Here is a 15,463-nt window from a genome sequence, read left to right as displayed (position 1 = left end):
TTCCTTCTAGCTCCCCTGGGCAGCAGTTCCTACCCCGCCTGGACCTGCAGTCCTGGGAACCCGCAGCCTGTCTTTCTCCGTGGCAGCTTCTTTCTCTCCGGCCTCACTGCTCTCTCCTTGCCCTCCCTCCTCACTAGCCCCGACCCTGCGGTCCTGCCTGGCTCTCGCTCCCTCTCTCCTACTCGCTCCTTCCTTGGCTCCCACTCACCCTGACGTCACTCCTTCCCGGAGCCCTCTCAGCTCAGCCACCCCCGAACCCTCCCAGTGGCGCCGCAAGTCAGTCGGGGGCCGGGGGAGGGGGAGAGTCGTCTCTGGATGTGCCTCCCCACCCCCCAGCCCGGAAAGGGCGCCACGTGGGGCGCAGGGGCCGGGGTGCCAGCCTCCAGCGGTCCCGCAATGCGAAAGAAGGGGCGGGTCTCGTGGGGCGGGACATGAGGGGGCGGGGTATGAGGGGCGGGGCATGAGGGCGGGGCGAGCGCGGACTAATGGCTGGGCAGGCGCCCGAGACTGCGGGCAAGGATGCCAAGGCCAGTCCGTCGGGCGGCCAGTCCCTCGGTCGGTCGGCCTGTGACTCCCGCTGGCCCTAGGCCAGCCCAGGAGCCCACGAGCCCGGCAAACACCGAAAGCGGCCTCAGCCAATCGCGGGCGGCGCCGGGCCGGGCCCGCCCCGGCGGGGCGAGGGGAGCTGTCCGCGCGCCACTGGTGCTGAAAAGGCGCTGCGGAGGGAAAATCAGAGCCGAGGCCGCCTGTTAACTGGCCGGGGTCACGGTTAATGGAAGAGGAGGGGTCTGTCTCTCCTCCCCGAACCTCGGCCCGTCACTCACGAGACTTCTCACAATCGTGGAAGCTCGCCATTCTCCCGGAGGAGGGAGAGCCCATTCCACCCGAGCTACTGTAAAAGGCGAAGGGAAGCCCCGTGGGAGGTCTGGATGTGAACAGGGGGCATAATGGGGGCCGAGCAGGCGCGAACCAAGCTGTGCAGCCTCTCGGCGCCCTGGGAAGAGGAGATTCAGATTCCAGATGTGCTGGAATGGCAGGCGGAGGGGGCTAATTACTGCTGAGACCAGAGAGTTTCCTTTGCCTCCCCTAGGGGCCGCGGGAGTGAGGATTACGGCCCTGGCTCGTATGATCCCTCCCTCCTCCATCTGCACTTCCTTCTCCTCCCTCCCCGTCAAATAAATCCCAGGCCCCTCCCTCCGCCCGTCCCCAGGATCTGACGTGGGCTTGATACCTTTCTCAGCTTCTCCCTCCCGCAGCTCCAGTGCCCGAGCTTCGGCTCTCCCAGTTCCCCAACCCACCCCTTCCCCTCCCCGACAATCCCCGCTAGAGCCCAGTGGGGAACCCCCCGATCCTCGACCCCACCCTAAGCCCCCAGAAGCTGCCTTCTCCTCCCCAGTCCCTTAGCTTGGGGTCCAGCCAGCCCGGTGGACCCAGGCGCCTGAGCAGGAGGGTAACCCAGGCCACCCGGCCCCTTCGGCCCTCTCGGCCCCACCCCCTGCAGCCGGAGCCGCGCCCCCTCTACCACAGAGCCGGGAGACGAGGACAGAGGAGACTGAGCAAAGGGGGGTGGGCTCCAGGCGACCCCTAGCCCAATTCTGCCCCTCTATCCCAAGGGGCAGAGAAATTGTCTTTCTTTGCTGACTCCTACCAGGAAAAAAAAAAAAAAAGAATTAAAGGGAGAGATAATCGGAGACGGAGGAAAGGTGGCAGCCAGATTACTTAGAGAGGCACAGAGGAGAGAGATCGGGGTGAGTCGCCATGGGGACTCCCAGGGCCCAGCACCCGCCGCCTTCCCAGCTGCTGTTCCTAATTCTGCTGAGCTGTCCCTGGATCCAGGGTAAGGACATGAGAGTGTGGGGGTGGGCCCCAGGAAGGCACCCAGCGGGGTCCTCCACCCTCCTTTCTCTTAACATCCTGGGTCTTCCGAGCACATGGGGGAGGGGAGAGGCACAACTGATGGGGAAAGGGCAAGCCAGAGCTTTCTGGATTGAACCCAAAGCCCCTTAACCCTCAATATTGAGAAGGCAAGGAAATGAATGAGAGAAGCTTTTAGCAGTGTCTCAGGAGCTAGATCCACAAAGGAGGGCTGGGAAAGTTGGGGGGATGTCTGCGGAGGCGGTAGAAGCACGGAGGGACCTGGGTGGGAGATGGAGATGCTGAGAGAGATGCCAGGCGCTGTACACACAAATGTTCTTGGATGAATGGACAAAGACAGATGAGCAGAGGCAGGGCTCAAAGACCAGATTTTCAGTCCCCCACTCTGACCCCCAACCAGACTCCAGGGAAGGAGGCAGAGACTGCAGAGGACCAGAGAGAGAGAGGGAAAGAGAGAGAGAGAGAGAGAAGGAGAAGGAGAGAAAAAAGACAGCCACACTGCAGAGACAGAAGCCCAGAGAGAAAGCCAGGCACTGCGGAAACAAGGGCTGGGAGGTGCCGCCAGACCCTCTGCAGAGCCCCAGGTTTGGGGGGAGATCACCATTGAGGTGAAAGGGAAGGCAGCACCGGCAACCCCTCTGCCTTGCTGGCGCTGTCCAGGGTTCATAAGAGCTAAGATGTTCACTGAAGGCCCACACAGCCCAGGGAGAAGGGAGAGGGGACGGGAGAGAAGAGGTGTGGGAGTGGGAATATGAGGGCAGCTGGGAGCCCCTTCTCGGATCTTGGCCCTCAGTTGAGCCTGGGACCCTCTGAGCCCCTGTAGGCCCAGCTGGTGAAGGAGGGAAGAAGAGTTCTAGAAAATATCTCTCTGGAGAAGGAAGGGATGTGGGGGAGTGGAGAAGCTCACACAACTTCACCTCCTAGGTCTGCCCCTGAAGGAGGAGGAGATATTCCCAGAGCCTGGAAGTGAGACCCCCACGGTGGCCTCTGAGGCCCTGGCTGAACTGCTCCATGGGGCCCTGCTGAGGAGGGGCCCAGAGATGGGCTACCTGCCGGGTGAGGCCCCCAGAGTGGCAGGAGTGGCCTAGAGGCAGAGGGAGGGAATGGGCTCAGGGAGATGGGGAGCCAGGCTAGACAACAGCAGGCAGAGAGATACTGCAGAGGAGGAAAGAGCCTGCAGGAAGGCCTGTGAGATTCAGGGGACACAAATCGAGATCGTCGGAGGAAGTCAAACCTGGGCACAGACAGAACCAGAGAGACAGAGACAGAATGATTAGGAGACGGTCAGACAGAAAAACAATCACATAGAAAGAGAGATGGAAATTCAGAGAACCAGAGTCAGAGAAATGGTGGAAGACAGAAAGAGAGAGAGAATGAAACACAATAACTAGTGGATCTCGAATCATGAAATCAGAGTGCAATCAGAATACTAAACAGGGAAATGGGGAAATAAAGAGTTCCAGAGAGAGCAAGACAGAGGAGAGAGGAGATAACCAGAGAGAGAACGTGATCTGAGTGAGGAGGCAGAGAGAGAGGCTCAGGGAGAGGAGTATCAGGGTGGAAGGGGCTGGGTGGAGAGAAGGGACCAGAAGAGAAAGAGGGGGGACTCAGGCTGTGGAAGCCTTGGGAGGAGGTGGGGACTAGAGTGGGGAAGGGAAAGGTGGGGGGTACTGTACCTTGTGGGGGAGGCTTTTGGGGTATGGCAGGGGAACCCCTAGCTTCCCTTAGCCCTGCTCCCCACCCAAGGTCCTCCGTGTGCTCTTCCTGTGCTCTGACATTCCCTGCACTGTCCCAGGATCTGATCCGGACCCCACGCTAGCCACCCCTCCGGCCGGCCAGACTCTCACAGTGCCCTCCCTGCCACGGGCCACTGAGCCGGGGACAGGGCCTCTGACAACAGCCGTCACCCCTAAGGGGGTCAGGGGGGCAGGCCCCACCGCGCCAGAACTGCTGACCCCACCCCCAGGAACCACAGCCCCACCCCCACCCAGCCCTGCTTCCCCAGGGCCTCCCCTTGGGCCTGAGGGAGGAGAGGAGGAGACCACGACCACCATCATCACCACGACAACTGTTACCACTACGGTGACCAGCCCAGGTGAGGCGATGGCAAGGGGATGGGGGTGGGAGCACCGGATAGGTACACACTGGGGATGGATGGGAAAGAGGCTCCTGGGAACTGTGGAAGGAGTCCTGGGTACAGATGGGAGAATAAAAATAACAAAGGTAGCATTTCTGTACCCTTACTAAGTACCAGGCAGTGTTCCAATTGTTTCAGCTATATAACAGTTAGGAAAGGGAGTTCTGGCTCAGGTGGGAGAGGGAGTATGCTTAAAGATGGTGCTGGGCACAGTGGCTCATGCCTGTGATCCCAGCACTTTAGGAGGCCAGGCGGGTGGATCACCTGAGATCGGGAGTTTGAGACCAGCCTGACCAACATGGAGAAAGCCTGTCTCTACTAAAAGTACAAAATTAGCCGGGTGTGGTGGCGCATGCCTGTAATCCCAACTACTCGGAAGGCTGAGGCAGGAGAATTGCTTGAACCAGGGAGGTGGAAGTTGTGGTGAGCTGAGATCCAGCCATTGCACTCTAGCCTGGGCAACAAGAGTGAAACTCCATCTCAAAAAAAAAAAAAGATGGTGAGGGAGCACAGCAGCGCACACCTGTAATCCCAGTGCTTTGGGAGGCCAAGGCAGGAGGATCACTTGAGGCCAGGAGTTTGAGTCCAGCCTGGGATACATAGCAAGACCCCATTTCTACAAAAAGTTTTACAAATTGGTTCGGCGTGGTGATGCGCACCTGTGGCCCCAGCTACTCGGAAGGCTGAGGAGGGAGGATGGCTTGAGCCCAGGAGTTTCAGACTGTAGTGAGCCATGATTGCGCGACTGCACTCCAGCCTGGGTGACAGAGTGAGACCCTCTCTCAAAACAAAACAAAAAAATAATGAGAGGTGCTAAGGAGAAGGCAGATGAAGGCCTTCAGAGTTGCTTGGCTGGGAGGGCAAGAGCACAGGCATTCCTTCCATCCCAACCATTTGTATCTCCTCAGTTCTATGTAATAACAACATCTCCGAGGGCGAAGGGTATGTGGAGTCTCCAGATCTGGAGAGCCCCGCCAGCCGCACCTTGGGGCTCCTGGACTGCACTTACAGCATCCATGTCTACCCTGGCTACGGCATTGAGATCCAGGTAACTGGACCAAAGCATGTGACTGTGCACCTTCTAAGCCTTTTCCTCTGGGTTGTGGGTGTGCACGGGTTTGGCCTGGGCGCCAAAGAACCTATTTGATGACTCAGGTTACCTCAAAAGCTCTTCCAGATTTCTACAACTTGGGCAGCAGCATGGTGCCTTTTGGGCTGCCACACACAGGGAAAAGGCACAGGACAGGGGCTTTGGAAGTCAAACCCCTGGCTGACTTGCCCTGGCAGGTCTGTGTCTGGCTTTTCTAGGTGCAGACGCTGAACCTGTCGCAGGAGGAGGAGCTTCTGGTGCTGGCTGGTGGGGGATCCCCAGGCCTGGCCCCCCGACTCCTGGCCAACTCGTCCATGCTTGGAGAAGGACAAGTCCTTCGGAGCCCAACCAACCGGCTGCTTCTGCACTTCCAGAGCCCACGGGTCCCAAGGGGCGGTGGCTTCAGGATCCACTATCAGGGTGAGGAGTTTGAGGGTGCTGCTGGAAGGGCAGGGGCCATACTGCATACAGGGGACATCTTTATTTATTTATTTATTTGTTTTTGAGACAGAGTCTTCCTCTGTTACCCAGGCTGGAGTGCAGTGGCGCGATCTCAGCTCACTGCAAGCTCCGCCTCCCAGGTTCACGCCGTTCTCCTGCCTCAGCCTCCCAAGTAGCTGGGACTACAGGCGCCCGCTACCGCGCCCGGCTAGTTTTTTGTATTTTTAGTAGAGACGGGGTTTCACCATGTTAGCCAGGATGGTCTCGAACTCCTGACCTCGTGATCCGCCCGTCTCGGCCTCCCATAGTGCTGGGATTACAGGCTTGAGCCACCGCGCCCGGCCAAATTTTTTGTATTTTTAGTAGAGATGGGATTTCACTGTATTAGCCAGGATGGTCTCGATCTCCTGACCTCGTGATCCACCCCCTCAACCTCCCAAAGTGCTGGGATTACAGGCATGAGCCACCGTGCCTGGCCTATACAGGGGACATCTTTAAGAACCATCGAAGCACAGGGTGCTGAGGGGGGCTTTTCCTCCTGACTGTGACCCTGGGGGGCCAGGCCCTCAGAGGAGACCCATGCATACTTATCTCACACACTCACAGATCTGTGCACACATCCAAGGGACAATTCATCCATTGAACTCAACAAATGTTGATCAAGTGCTTGCTTCATACCAGGCCCTATGTTAGCCTTGGAGGTGGAATGAACAAACCAGGTGTAAATCTGGCTTCAGCGAGCTCAGAATCTAGGTAGGAAGACAGATGAGTAATCAGAATGGTTACAATTCAAGGAGATAAGGAATATGATGGCAGAAACACCAGCGGGGGGCAGCACATAGCCAAGGGACCTAAATTTCTCCCAAGGAATATGGGGACATCTTCTTGGAGGAGATGATGACTAAGCTGAGACCTGAAGGATAAATTCGCCAGGGAAATGGCGTGAGTGTGCCTCATGATGTCATCTGAAAAACAGGGATCACAATAATTGCTATTATGCGGAAGATCAAATGAATTAATACATGTCAAGTATTTAAAACAGTGTGTGGCCTGGAATGGTGACTCATGCCTGTAATCTCAGCACTTTGGGAGGCCGAAGCAGGTGGATCACCTGAAGTCAGGAGTTCAAGACCAGCCTGCCCAACATGGCGGAACCCCGTCTCTATTAAAAATACAAAAATCGCCGGGCGCGGTGGCTCAAGCCTGTAATCCCAGCACTTTGGGAGGCCGAGACGGGTGGATCACGAGGTCAGGAGATCGAGACCATCCTGGCTAACATGGTGAAACCCCGTCTCTACTAAAAAATACAAAAAACTAGCCGGGCGTGGTGGCGGGTGCCTGTAGTCCCAGCTACTTGGGAGGCTGAGGCAGGAGAATGGCGTGAACCCGGGAGGCGGAGCTTGCAGTGAGCTGAGATCCGGCCACTGCACTCCAGCCTGGGCGGCAGAGCAAGAATCCGTCTCAAAAAAAAAAAAAAAAAAAAAAGAAAAAAAAAAAATACAAAAATCAGCCAGGCATGGTGGCAGGCACCTGTAATCCCAGTTACTTGGGAGGCTGAGGCAAGAAAATTGTTTGAACCCAGGAGGCGGAGGTTGCAGTGAGCTGAGATTGCGCCATTGCACTCCAGCCTAGGTGACAAGAGCGAAACTCCATCTCAAAAACAAACAAACAAAAAAACAAAAAAAAAAAAGCAAAAACACAAACAGCGTGTGTACACAGTGAGAGCTCAAAACTGTCAGTCAGGCCGGGCGCGGTGGCTCACGCCTGTAATCCCAGCACTTTGGGAGGCCGAGGCGGGCGGATCACAAGGTCAGGAGATCGAGACCACAGTGAAACCCCGTCTCTACTAAAAATACAAAAAATTAGCCGGGCGCGGTGGTGGGCGCCTGTAGTCCCAGCTACTCAGGAGGCTGAGGCAGGAGAATGGCGTGAACCCGGGAGGCGGAGCTTGCAGTGAGCCGAGATCGCGCCACTGCACTCCAGCCTGGGCGACAGCGCCAGACTCCGTCTCTCACACAAAAAAAAAAAAAAAAACAGTCATGCTATTACCTTCAAAGCACAGAAAGGGGTGAAGGGGAAATGGGCCAGAGACCAGGCTGGGAGGCAGGTCAGATTCAGACCATAAAGAGCCTTACCTGCTTCAGTAAGGAGTTCAGACTACTTCAACCTGCAGGTGTGACAGGGAGATAATTTGAATTTTTTTTTTTTTTTAGACAGAATCTCGCTCTGTTGCCCAGGCTGGAGTGCAGTGGCGTGATCTTGGCTCACTGCAACCTCTGCCTCCCAGCTTCAAACAATCTCAAAGTGCTGGGATTACAGGCATGAGCTACCACGCCAGGCCTCCTAATTTGAAATTTATTTATTTATTTATTTATTTTTGAGATGGAGTTTCACTCTTGTTGCCCAGCCTGGAGTGCAATGGTGCAATCTTGGCTCACCGCAGCCTCTGCCTCCCAGGTTCAAGCAATTCTCCTGCCTCAGCCTCCCGAGTAGCTGGGATTACAGGCATGTGCCACCATGCCCGGCTTACTTTGTATTTTTAGTAGAGACGGGATTTCTCCATGTTGGTCAGGCTGGTCTCAAACTCCCGACCTCAAGTTATCCTCCCGCCTTGGCCTCCCAAAGTGTTGGAATTACAGGCGTGAGCCACGGCATCTGGCCTGAAATGTTTTAAGCAGGAAAGTGAGAGCCTTGGATTTGCAACTTAGAAAGATCCTTCTGACATCTGGGGGCAGGGAAGGGGGGCTGTATTCACACATGACTGCATTTGGTAGGACCTATGACATATAACCTGCACATGTGTGTACATCCACGCTTACCTGTGTGTGCGGGAACCTTCCCACAGTACAAGGGTATGTTCTAGCATACACGTGTGCACAAGGAAAGGGCCCAGCCAGTGCCCTGTTCCAGACACCACTGTCTTCCTGTGCTTCGTGGAGACAGAAAGAACTGTGTCAGGCCAATGCCCCCTTCACATCACCGCATGGCCTGGGCTGGTGTTGTGCATTCTGCCCTCCTTGAAAGCTCTGCTGACCGCAGACGCCTTATGTGCCTCATCCAGGGTACACCCTGAATCCTGTTCTCACATCCTCTCCAGCCTCTTTTGAAGCCTCTGCTCAGGACCTGCCCTAGGGGCTCCTGTGTGCATAGCAAAGGTGCCTATTCGTTGGGGGGCCAGCGAGCTAGGGGACATGTATTTGGCAGTAGGGACCTGGTTATTGGGGAGCAAGAGCATGCCTGGAAGGCCCAGGCCGAGTGCTGGACTTCAGGTATTATGAAATCTGAAGATATGATTCCCCATTGGCTCCTTTAAGCAGCCACTTCCCCAGGGCACTGAAAATAGGACTCCTTAGGCTAAATGGAACATTTGGGGAAGCAGGACTATTGCATAAATTGGCCTTCATTGCTCAGTCTTCCCTGCTTTGCAGCTGCACCAGGCATCTTTGGGACCGAGGCCCTGTTTCAGCCCTTCCCAACCTGCACTAGCTGGGGCCTCTGGCCCAGAGTGGCCTCATTAGCTTCTCTCTGAAAAGCCAAAGGCTCCCTCACCCCTCACCCCAAGTTCAGCAAACTTTCCCATTACAAAGTCCTTTCACCAACCGTAGTTTCATTTGCTTTTCACAGAAACCCTGAGAGTGGCCATTATCAGTTCCATCTCTCAAAGGAAGAAAAAGACTCAAAGGTCATGTAGATTGCTCAGCCACCTGCACGTTTATTGCAGCCAGACACCAGATCCCCGAGTCCCTGGCTCCCAGTCATTCATTAATTGAGGCTGAGGGGCGTGTGATTAACGTTTTCTCAGCAGCTTCTATGTGCCAGGTGCTTTGCGTGTTTCTTTTATTTAATTATCAGGCCAATCTTCCCTGACAGGAATTATTATTGCCGTTAATAGGTGAGAGGTCCCTAGAGATGAAGTCACCTGCTCAAAGTCACGTAGTTAGTAAGTTCTGGAGCTAGAACTGGAACTCAGGGCTGCCTGACGACAAATCCAGTGGTTCCACGCTGCCTCTTGGCTGCACCCATTGATCAGCCAGGCTAGCCTTTTTTTTTTTTTTTTTTTGAGACAGAGTCTTGCTCTGCTGCCCAGGCTGGAGTGCAATGGCACAATATCAGCTCCCTGCAACCTCCGCCTCCTGGGTTCAAGCGATTCTCCTGTCTCAGCCTCCTGAGTAGCTGGGATTACAGGTATGTGCCACAACACCCGGCTAATTTTTTGTATTTTTAGTAGATACAGGATTTTACCATGTTGGCCAGGCTGGTCTCGAACTCCTGACCTCATAGTCTGGCCTTTTAGGACACAAAATAAATAAGGCTTGGGCCAGTGTAGACAGTGGTTAGACCAGGCACGGTGGCTCACACCTGTAACCCCAGCACTTTGGGAGGTCAAGGTGGGTGGATCACTGAGGTCAGGAGTTCAAGACCAGCCTGGCCAACATAGTGAAGCACTGTATCTACTAAAAATACAAAAATTGACCAGGCGCAGTGGTTCACGCCTCTAATCGCAGCACTTTGGAAGGCCGAGGCAGGCAGATCACAAGGTCGGGAGTTTGAGACCAGCCTGACCAATGTGGTGAAACCCAGTCTCTACTAAAAATACAGAAATTAGCCGGGTGTGGTGGCGCATGCCTGTAATCCCAGATACTCAGGAGGCTGAGGCTGGAGAATTGCTTGAACCTGGGAGGCGGAGGTTGCAGTGAGCCAAGATTGTGTCACTGCACTCCAGACTGGGTGACAGAGCAAGACTATGTCTCAAAAACTAATAATAATAAAATAAATAATAATAATAAAAATACAAAAATTAGCCAGGAGTCAAGGCACACGCCTATAACCCCAGCTACTTGGGAGGCTGAGGGAGGAGAATTACTTGAACCCGGGAGGTGAAAGTTGCAATGAGCTGAGATCAAGCCACTGCACTCCAGACTGGATGACAGAGTGAGACTCTCTCTGTTTCAAAAAAAAAAAAAAAGACAATGGTTAATGTGATGACAAAATCATGCATGCAGGATTGTGTATAGGTAAGAGAACAAGTAACTGTTGGAGAGATGTAGAGTCAGGAAGGCTTCCCGGAAGAGGTGGTACGTAAGCCTCCCAGTCTGATCTCTTAAAACACGAGAAAGTAGGGGGAGAGCACAAGCGAAAATATGGAGGTGGAAACGTAGGCTATATTGGTCTTGGAAGCTCAACCCTGAAGCTGGAATGTGCTGGGCTGCATTTAACTGTGGAAGGGGCTTGAATGTCAAACTAAAGCATTCAGACTTGATTCTGTTGGCAGCAGCCATTACCGAGACTACCATTTATTGAAACCACTGTGTTCTAGAAGGTTGTTCTTATGTTTATCTCAGTAGACGATGGACTCCTGAGGACAAGGCCTGGGTCTTTTTGCTGACCTCAGGTGATCCACCCGCCTCAGCGTCCCAAAGTGCTAGGATTACAGGTGTGAGCCACTGTGCCTTTAGAGATTATTTTGTCTTTAAAGACCTTAATACTCATTGGCCTGTAAATGAATCCCCCAGTGAAAGTGAAGTCAGGAGATCTGAAGAGGTCAGGAGTTGGAGACCACCCTGGCCAACATGGTAAAATCCCATCTCTATTAAAAATACAAAAATTAGCTGGGCATGGTGGTGCACACCTGTAATCCCAGCTACTCGGGAGGCTGAGGCAGGAGAATCGCTTGAACCCAGAAGGCGGAGGTTGCAGTGAGCCGAGATTGCATTCCATTGCACTCCAGCCTGGGCAACAGAGTGAGACTCCTCCTCAAAAACAAAAACAAAAAGACAAAATAGTCAAATGTCCTCAAGAAGTTTCATGTTTGCTTGAGGCCAGGAATTCAAGACCAGCCTGGGCAACATACTGAAATGTCATCTCTACAAAAAATTTAAAAATTAGTGGGGCACGGTGGCACAAACCTGTAGTCCCAACTACTTGGGAGGCTGTTTCAGGAGGATGGTTTGAGGCCAGGAGTTCAAGGTTCCAGTGAGCTATGACCGTGCCATTGCACTCCAGCCTGGGCAACAGAGTGACACCCTATCTCAAAAAAAAAAAAAAAAAAAAAAGTTTCAATTGGTTCTTCTGGAGGGAAGCTGAGGGTATACCACAGGGTACCTTGGTGGAAGAAAGGCTGTATGTGTGGAGGGGAGAAAAATGCAAAGAGAAACATTTAATAACTTGGAGACTCAGTGTTCACATCTGCAAAACAGGTCACATAATCTTTTGTTTTTTGAGATGGAGTTTTGGTCTTGTCGCCCAGGCTGGAGTGCAATGGGACGATCTCGGCTCACTGCAACCTCTGCCTCCTGGGTTCAAGTGTTCTCCTGCCTCAGCCTCCCAAATAGCTGGGAATACAGGCACCCACCACCATGCCCGGCTAATTTTTATATTTTTTTAGAGACGGGGTTTTACCATGTTGGCCAAGCTGGTCTCGAACTCCTGACTTTGTGATCCATCTGCCTCAGCCTCCAAAAGTGCTGGGATTACAGGTGTGAGCCACCACACCTAGCCAGGTCACATAATCTTTGTCTGCTTACCTCAAAATCTCTGTGTGGACTCACTCTGGGAGCTGAACAAGCTCTGCAAATACTTTTTTTTTTTTTTTGAGACGGAGTCTCGCTCTGTTGCCCGGGCTGGAGTGCAGTGGCCGGATCTCAGCTCACTGCAAGCTCCGCCTCCCAGGTTCACACCATTCTCCTGCCTCAGCCTCCTGAGTAGCTGGGACTACAGGCGCCCGCCACCTCGCCCGGCTAGTTTTTTGTATTTTTTAGTAGAGATGGGGTTTCACCGTGTTAGCCAGGATGGTCTTGATCTCCTGACCTCGTGATCTGCCTGTCTCAGCCTCCCAAAGTGCTGGGATTACAGGCTGGAGCCACTGCGCCCGGCCAAGCTCTGCAAATACTATCTGTTATTAGAGCTGGATGAAATTCAGAGTAGTTCATTGATTTGCCTGAAGTCACACAACAAATGAGTAGCAGGGTCCAGAATAACTTGTTTGAACCTCAGATATCTCATCTATTAAATGGGGGCCAACGGGGGTGAATTACAATGAGTGGGGGAGATAAGGGATGTTGGAATTTCCTCTTCGTGAGGCAAGGTGCCTGTGTGAGGAGCTCTTATTTCTCGGTATGTACGCCAGTATGGAGCCAGTGTGTGCCCCTGGCAGGCTGGCCTGAAAGGAGAGGGGGGAAGTGCTGGGGGATCAGTCCGAAAGGGAGGCATGGGAAAGTGAGCCCTGCTACCCCCTGTCTGTCTGGTGCAGCCTACCTCCTGAGCTGTGGCTTCCCTCCCCGGCCGGCCCATGGGGACGTGAGTGTGACGGACCTGCACCCTGGGGGCACTGCCACCTTTCACTGTGATTCGGGCTACCAGCTGCAGGGAGAGGAGACCCTCATCTGCCTCAATGGCACCCGGCCATCCTGGAATGGCGAAACCCCCAGCTGCATGGGTGAGTTGCCTGCCACAGTGGGTGGGGCTGTCTGTCCTGGGAACCATATTGGGAGGGTCCTATCTCAGGGGTGTCCACCTTTGGGAAAAACTCATTCTGAAGGGGTGTTTATCTACCCTGAGGAGTCTCCATCCTGGGGTCTGCAGCCAGAGCTCTTTATGCAGAGGGTCTCTCTCCTTCAGGTGTCTCCATCCTTGGGTGGTCTCCATCTCGGGGTGTCCCACTAGAGATTTTATTTTGGGAGTCACCATTCTGGAGGTCCCTTCTGGGGTAGCATCCTCATCCTAGAGGAAACCATTCTTAGGGTTCATGTCTAGAGGGCTTCTGTCCTGGAGAGCCTCATACTGGGATTCCCATCCCGTGGTGTCTTCATTCTGAAAGTCCTGTCTTAAAGATTTCCCAGCTGAGGCTTTCAATTTTAGGGATCCTCGTAACTCCTCATCCTAGAGTATCCATAGCTGGAGAGTCTTCATTTTAGTGGTGTCTCCATCCTAGGAGGTGTCAATCTTGGGGTTCTCCTGTAACAGGGCTGGTTTCTCTCCTGGCTCATGCTTGGAGAAGGTCCCGTCCTCTGGGGTGACTCCATGGGACAGAGGCCAGCCCTGGGCTGGATCCCAGCCAAAGGTGTGAATGCAACAGCTCTGAAAACAGGCCGAGGCCCCGAGGAGAAGGACAAGTCACCTCAGGCTGACCTTAACCTGCCCCTCCTCTGCCCACAGCATCCTGTGGTGGCACCATCCACAATGCCACACTGGGCCGCATCGTGTCCCCAGAGCCTGGGGGAGCTGTAGGGCCCAACCTCACCTGCCGTTGGGTCATTGAAGCAGCTGAGGGGCGCCGGCTGCACCTGCACTTCGAGAGGGTCTCGCTGGATGAGGACAATGACCGGTGAGGGTCTGGGTCTCGGGTCAGAAGTCCCCACCTTGGGCGGGCATGGTGGTTCATGCCTGTAATCTAGCACTTTGTGAAGCCAAGGCGGGCAGATCACAAGGTCAGGAGATCGAGATCATCCTGGCTAACACACTGAAACCCCATCTCTACTAAAAATACAAAAAAAAAAAAAAAAATTAGCCAGCAGGCAATTGAGGTGAGCATGTAGTCCCAGCTACTCGGGGAGGCTGAGCACTTGGGAGAATGGCATGAACCAGGAAGTGGGCTGCAGTGAGCCAAGATCAGACCCACTGCACTCTAGCACAGGCAGCAGGGCAGGGCTCATCCGAAAAAAAAAGGTCCCCACCTCAGGGAAATAGGGAGGCTAAGTGGGGACTTGGACACAGCTGGGGTGGATCCTGGTTGAGATAGGCATCACAGTTTAGACCTAAGCCTTTTTTTTTTTTTTTTTTTTCAGTGAGTTTCACTCTTATTGCTCAGGCTGGAGTGCAATGCAGCGATCTCTGCTCACCCCAGCTTTCGCGCCACCTCACCTCCCGGAGTTCACTTGTCTCCTGCTGCCTCCCAGCCCTCCTGATCACTAGGATTACAGGCTATCTTTCCTTAATAATTTTGTATTTTTAGTTGGACAGGGTTTCTCCATGTTGAGTGAGGCTGGTGCCGACTCTGATCTCGGGTGATCTGCTGGCCCAGCTCAAATGCTGAGATCTGAGCATGAGCCATAGCCCGACCAGTCCTAAGCCTTTCTTAGGTGGCGTTTGTGCAACCTGAGACAAATCACTTAACTAACATTTTCCTTCCTCATCTATAGAATGGAGATAACAGTACCTCCCTCTTCAGGTTTCTGTGAGGATAAGTGCTGAAGTTATATAAAGTCCTTAAAATGGAGCCTAAGACAATAGGCACTATAAAAGTGTCTGCTATCCTCTTTTTTTTTTTTTTTTTTTTTTTTTTTGGAGATGGAGTACACCCTGTAAGCCCAGGCTGGAATTTTGGTGGCGCGATCTTGGCTCACTACAACCTCTGCCTCCCGGGCTCAAGTGATTCTCCGGCCTCAGCCTCCTGAGTAGCTGGGACTACAAGTGCATGCCACCATGTCCAGTTAATTTTTTGTACTTTTTTTTTTTTTAGTAGAGATGGGGTTTCACCGTGTTAGCCAGGATGATCTCGATCTCCTGACCTCATGATCTGCCCACCTCGGCTTCCCAAAGTGCTGGGATTACAGGCATGAGCCACCACATGTGGCCTATCTTCTTCTTCTTCTTTTCTTTGAGACAGTCTCACTCTGTCACCCAGGCTGGAGTGCAGTGGCATGAATTCGGCTGTCTGCAACCTCCACCTCCCAGATGCAAGCGATTCTCCTGCCTCAGCCTCCTGAGTAGCTGGGATTACAAGCATGCACCACCACACCTGGCTAATTTTTGTATTTTTAGTAAACATGGGGTTTTACCATTTTGGCCAGCCTGGTCTTGAACTCCTGACTTCAGGTGATCCACCTGTCTTGGCCTCCCAAAGTGCTGGGATTACAGGTGTGAGCTGAGCCACCGTGCCTGGTCAAGCATCTGCTATCTTCATCATCATTAACATCCTTTAC

At 53.5% G+C, this 15,463-nt stretch overlaps 1 protein-coding gene across 2 annotated transcripts in view; it reads left to right on the top strand.

Annotated features, from left to right (window-relative positions):
* Nucleotides 1-1,208: 1,208 nt before the first annotated feature.
* SEZ6L2 (seizure related 6 homolog like 2) overlaps nucleotides 1,209-15,463 on the top strand; it is a 30,479-nt gene continuing 16,224 nt past the window's right edge. For both annotated transcript variants that reach the window (XM_003918703.4, XM_003918700.4), the window contains exons 1-7: nucleotides 1,209-1,837; nucleotides 2,800-2,931; nucleotides 3,671-3,970; nucleotides 4,921-5,060; nucleotides 5,321-5,522; nucleotides 12,793-12,978; nucleotides 13,698-13,866. In XM_003918703.4, the coding sequence (XP_003918752.1) occupies nucleotides 1,759-1,837; nucleotides 2,800-2,931; nucleotides 3,671-3,970; nucleotides 4,921-5,060; nucleotides 5,321-5,522; nucleotides 12,793-12,978; nucleotides 13,698-13,866 (1,208 nt within the window). In that variant the 5' untranslated portion in view covers nucleotides 1,209-1,758. The remainder of the gene's footprint in view (nucleotides 1,838-2,799; nucleotides 2,932-3,670; nucleotides 3,971-4,920; nucleotides 5,061-5,320; nucleotides 5,523-12,792; nucleotides 12,979-13,697; nucleotides 13,867-15,463) is intronic.

Source organism: Papio anubis, chromosome 18 (assembly GCF_008728515.1).
Source record: "Papio anubis isolate 15944 chromosome 18, Panubis1.0, whole genome shotgun sequence".
Lineage (NCBI taxonomy): Eukaryota > Metazoa > Chordata > Mammalia > Primates > Cercopithecidae > Papio > Papio anubis.
The sequence above is the reverse complement of the archived record's forward strand: the minus strand, read 5'-3'. Positions and strand labels throughout refer to the sequence as shown.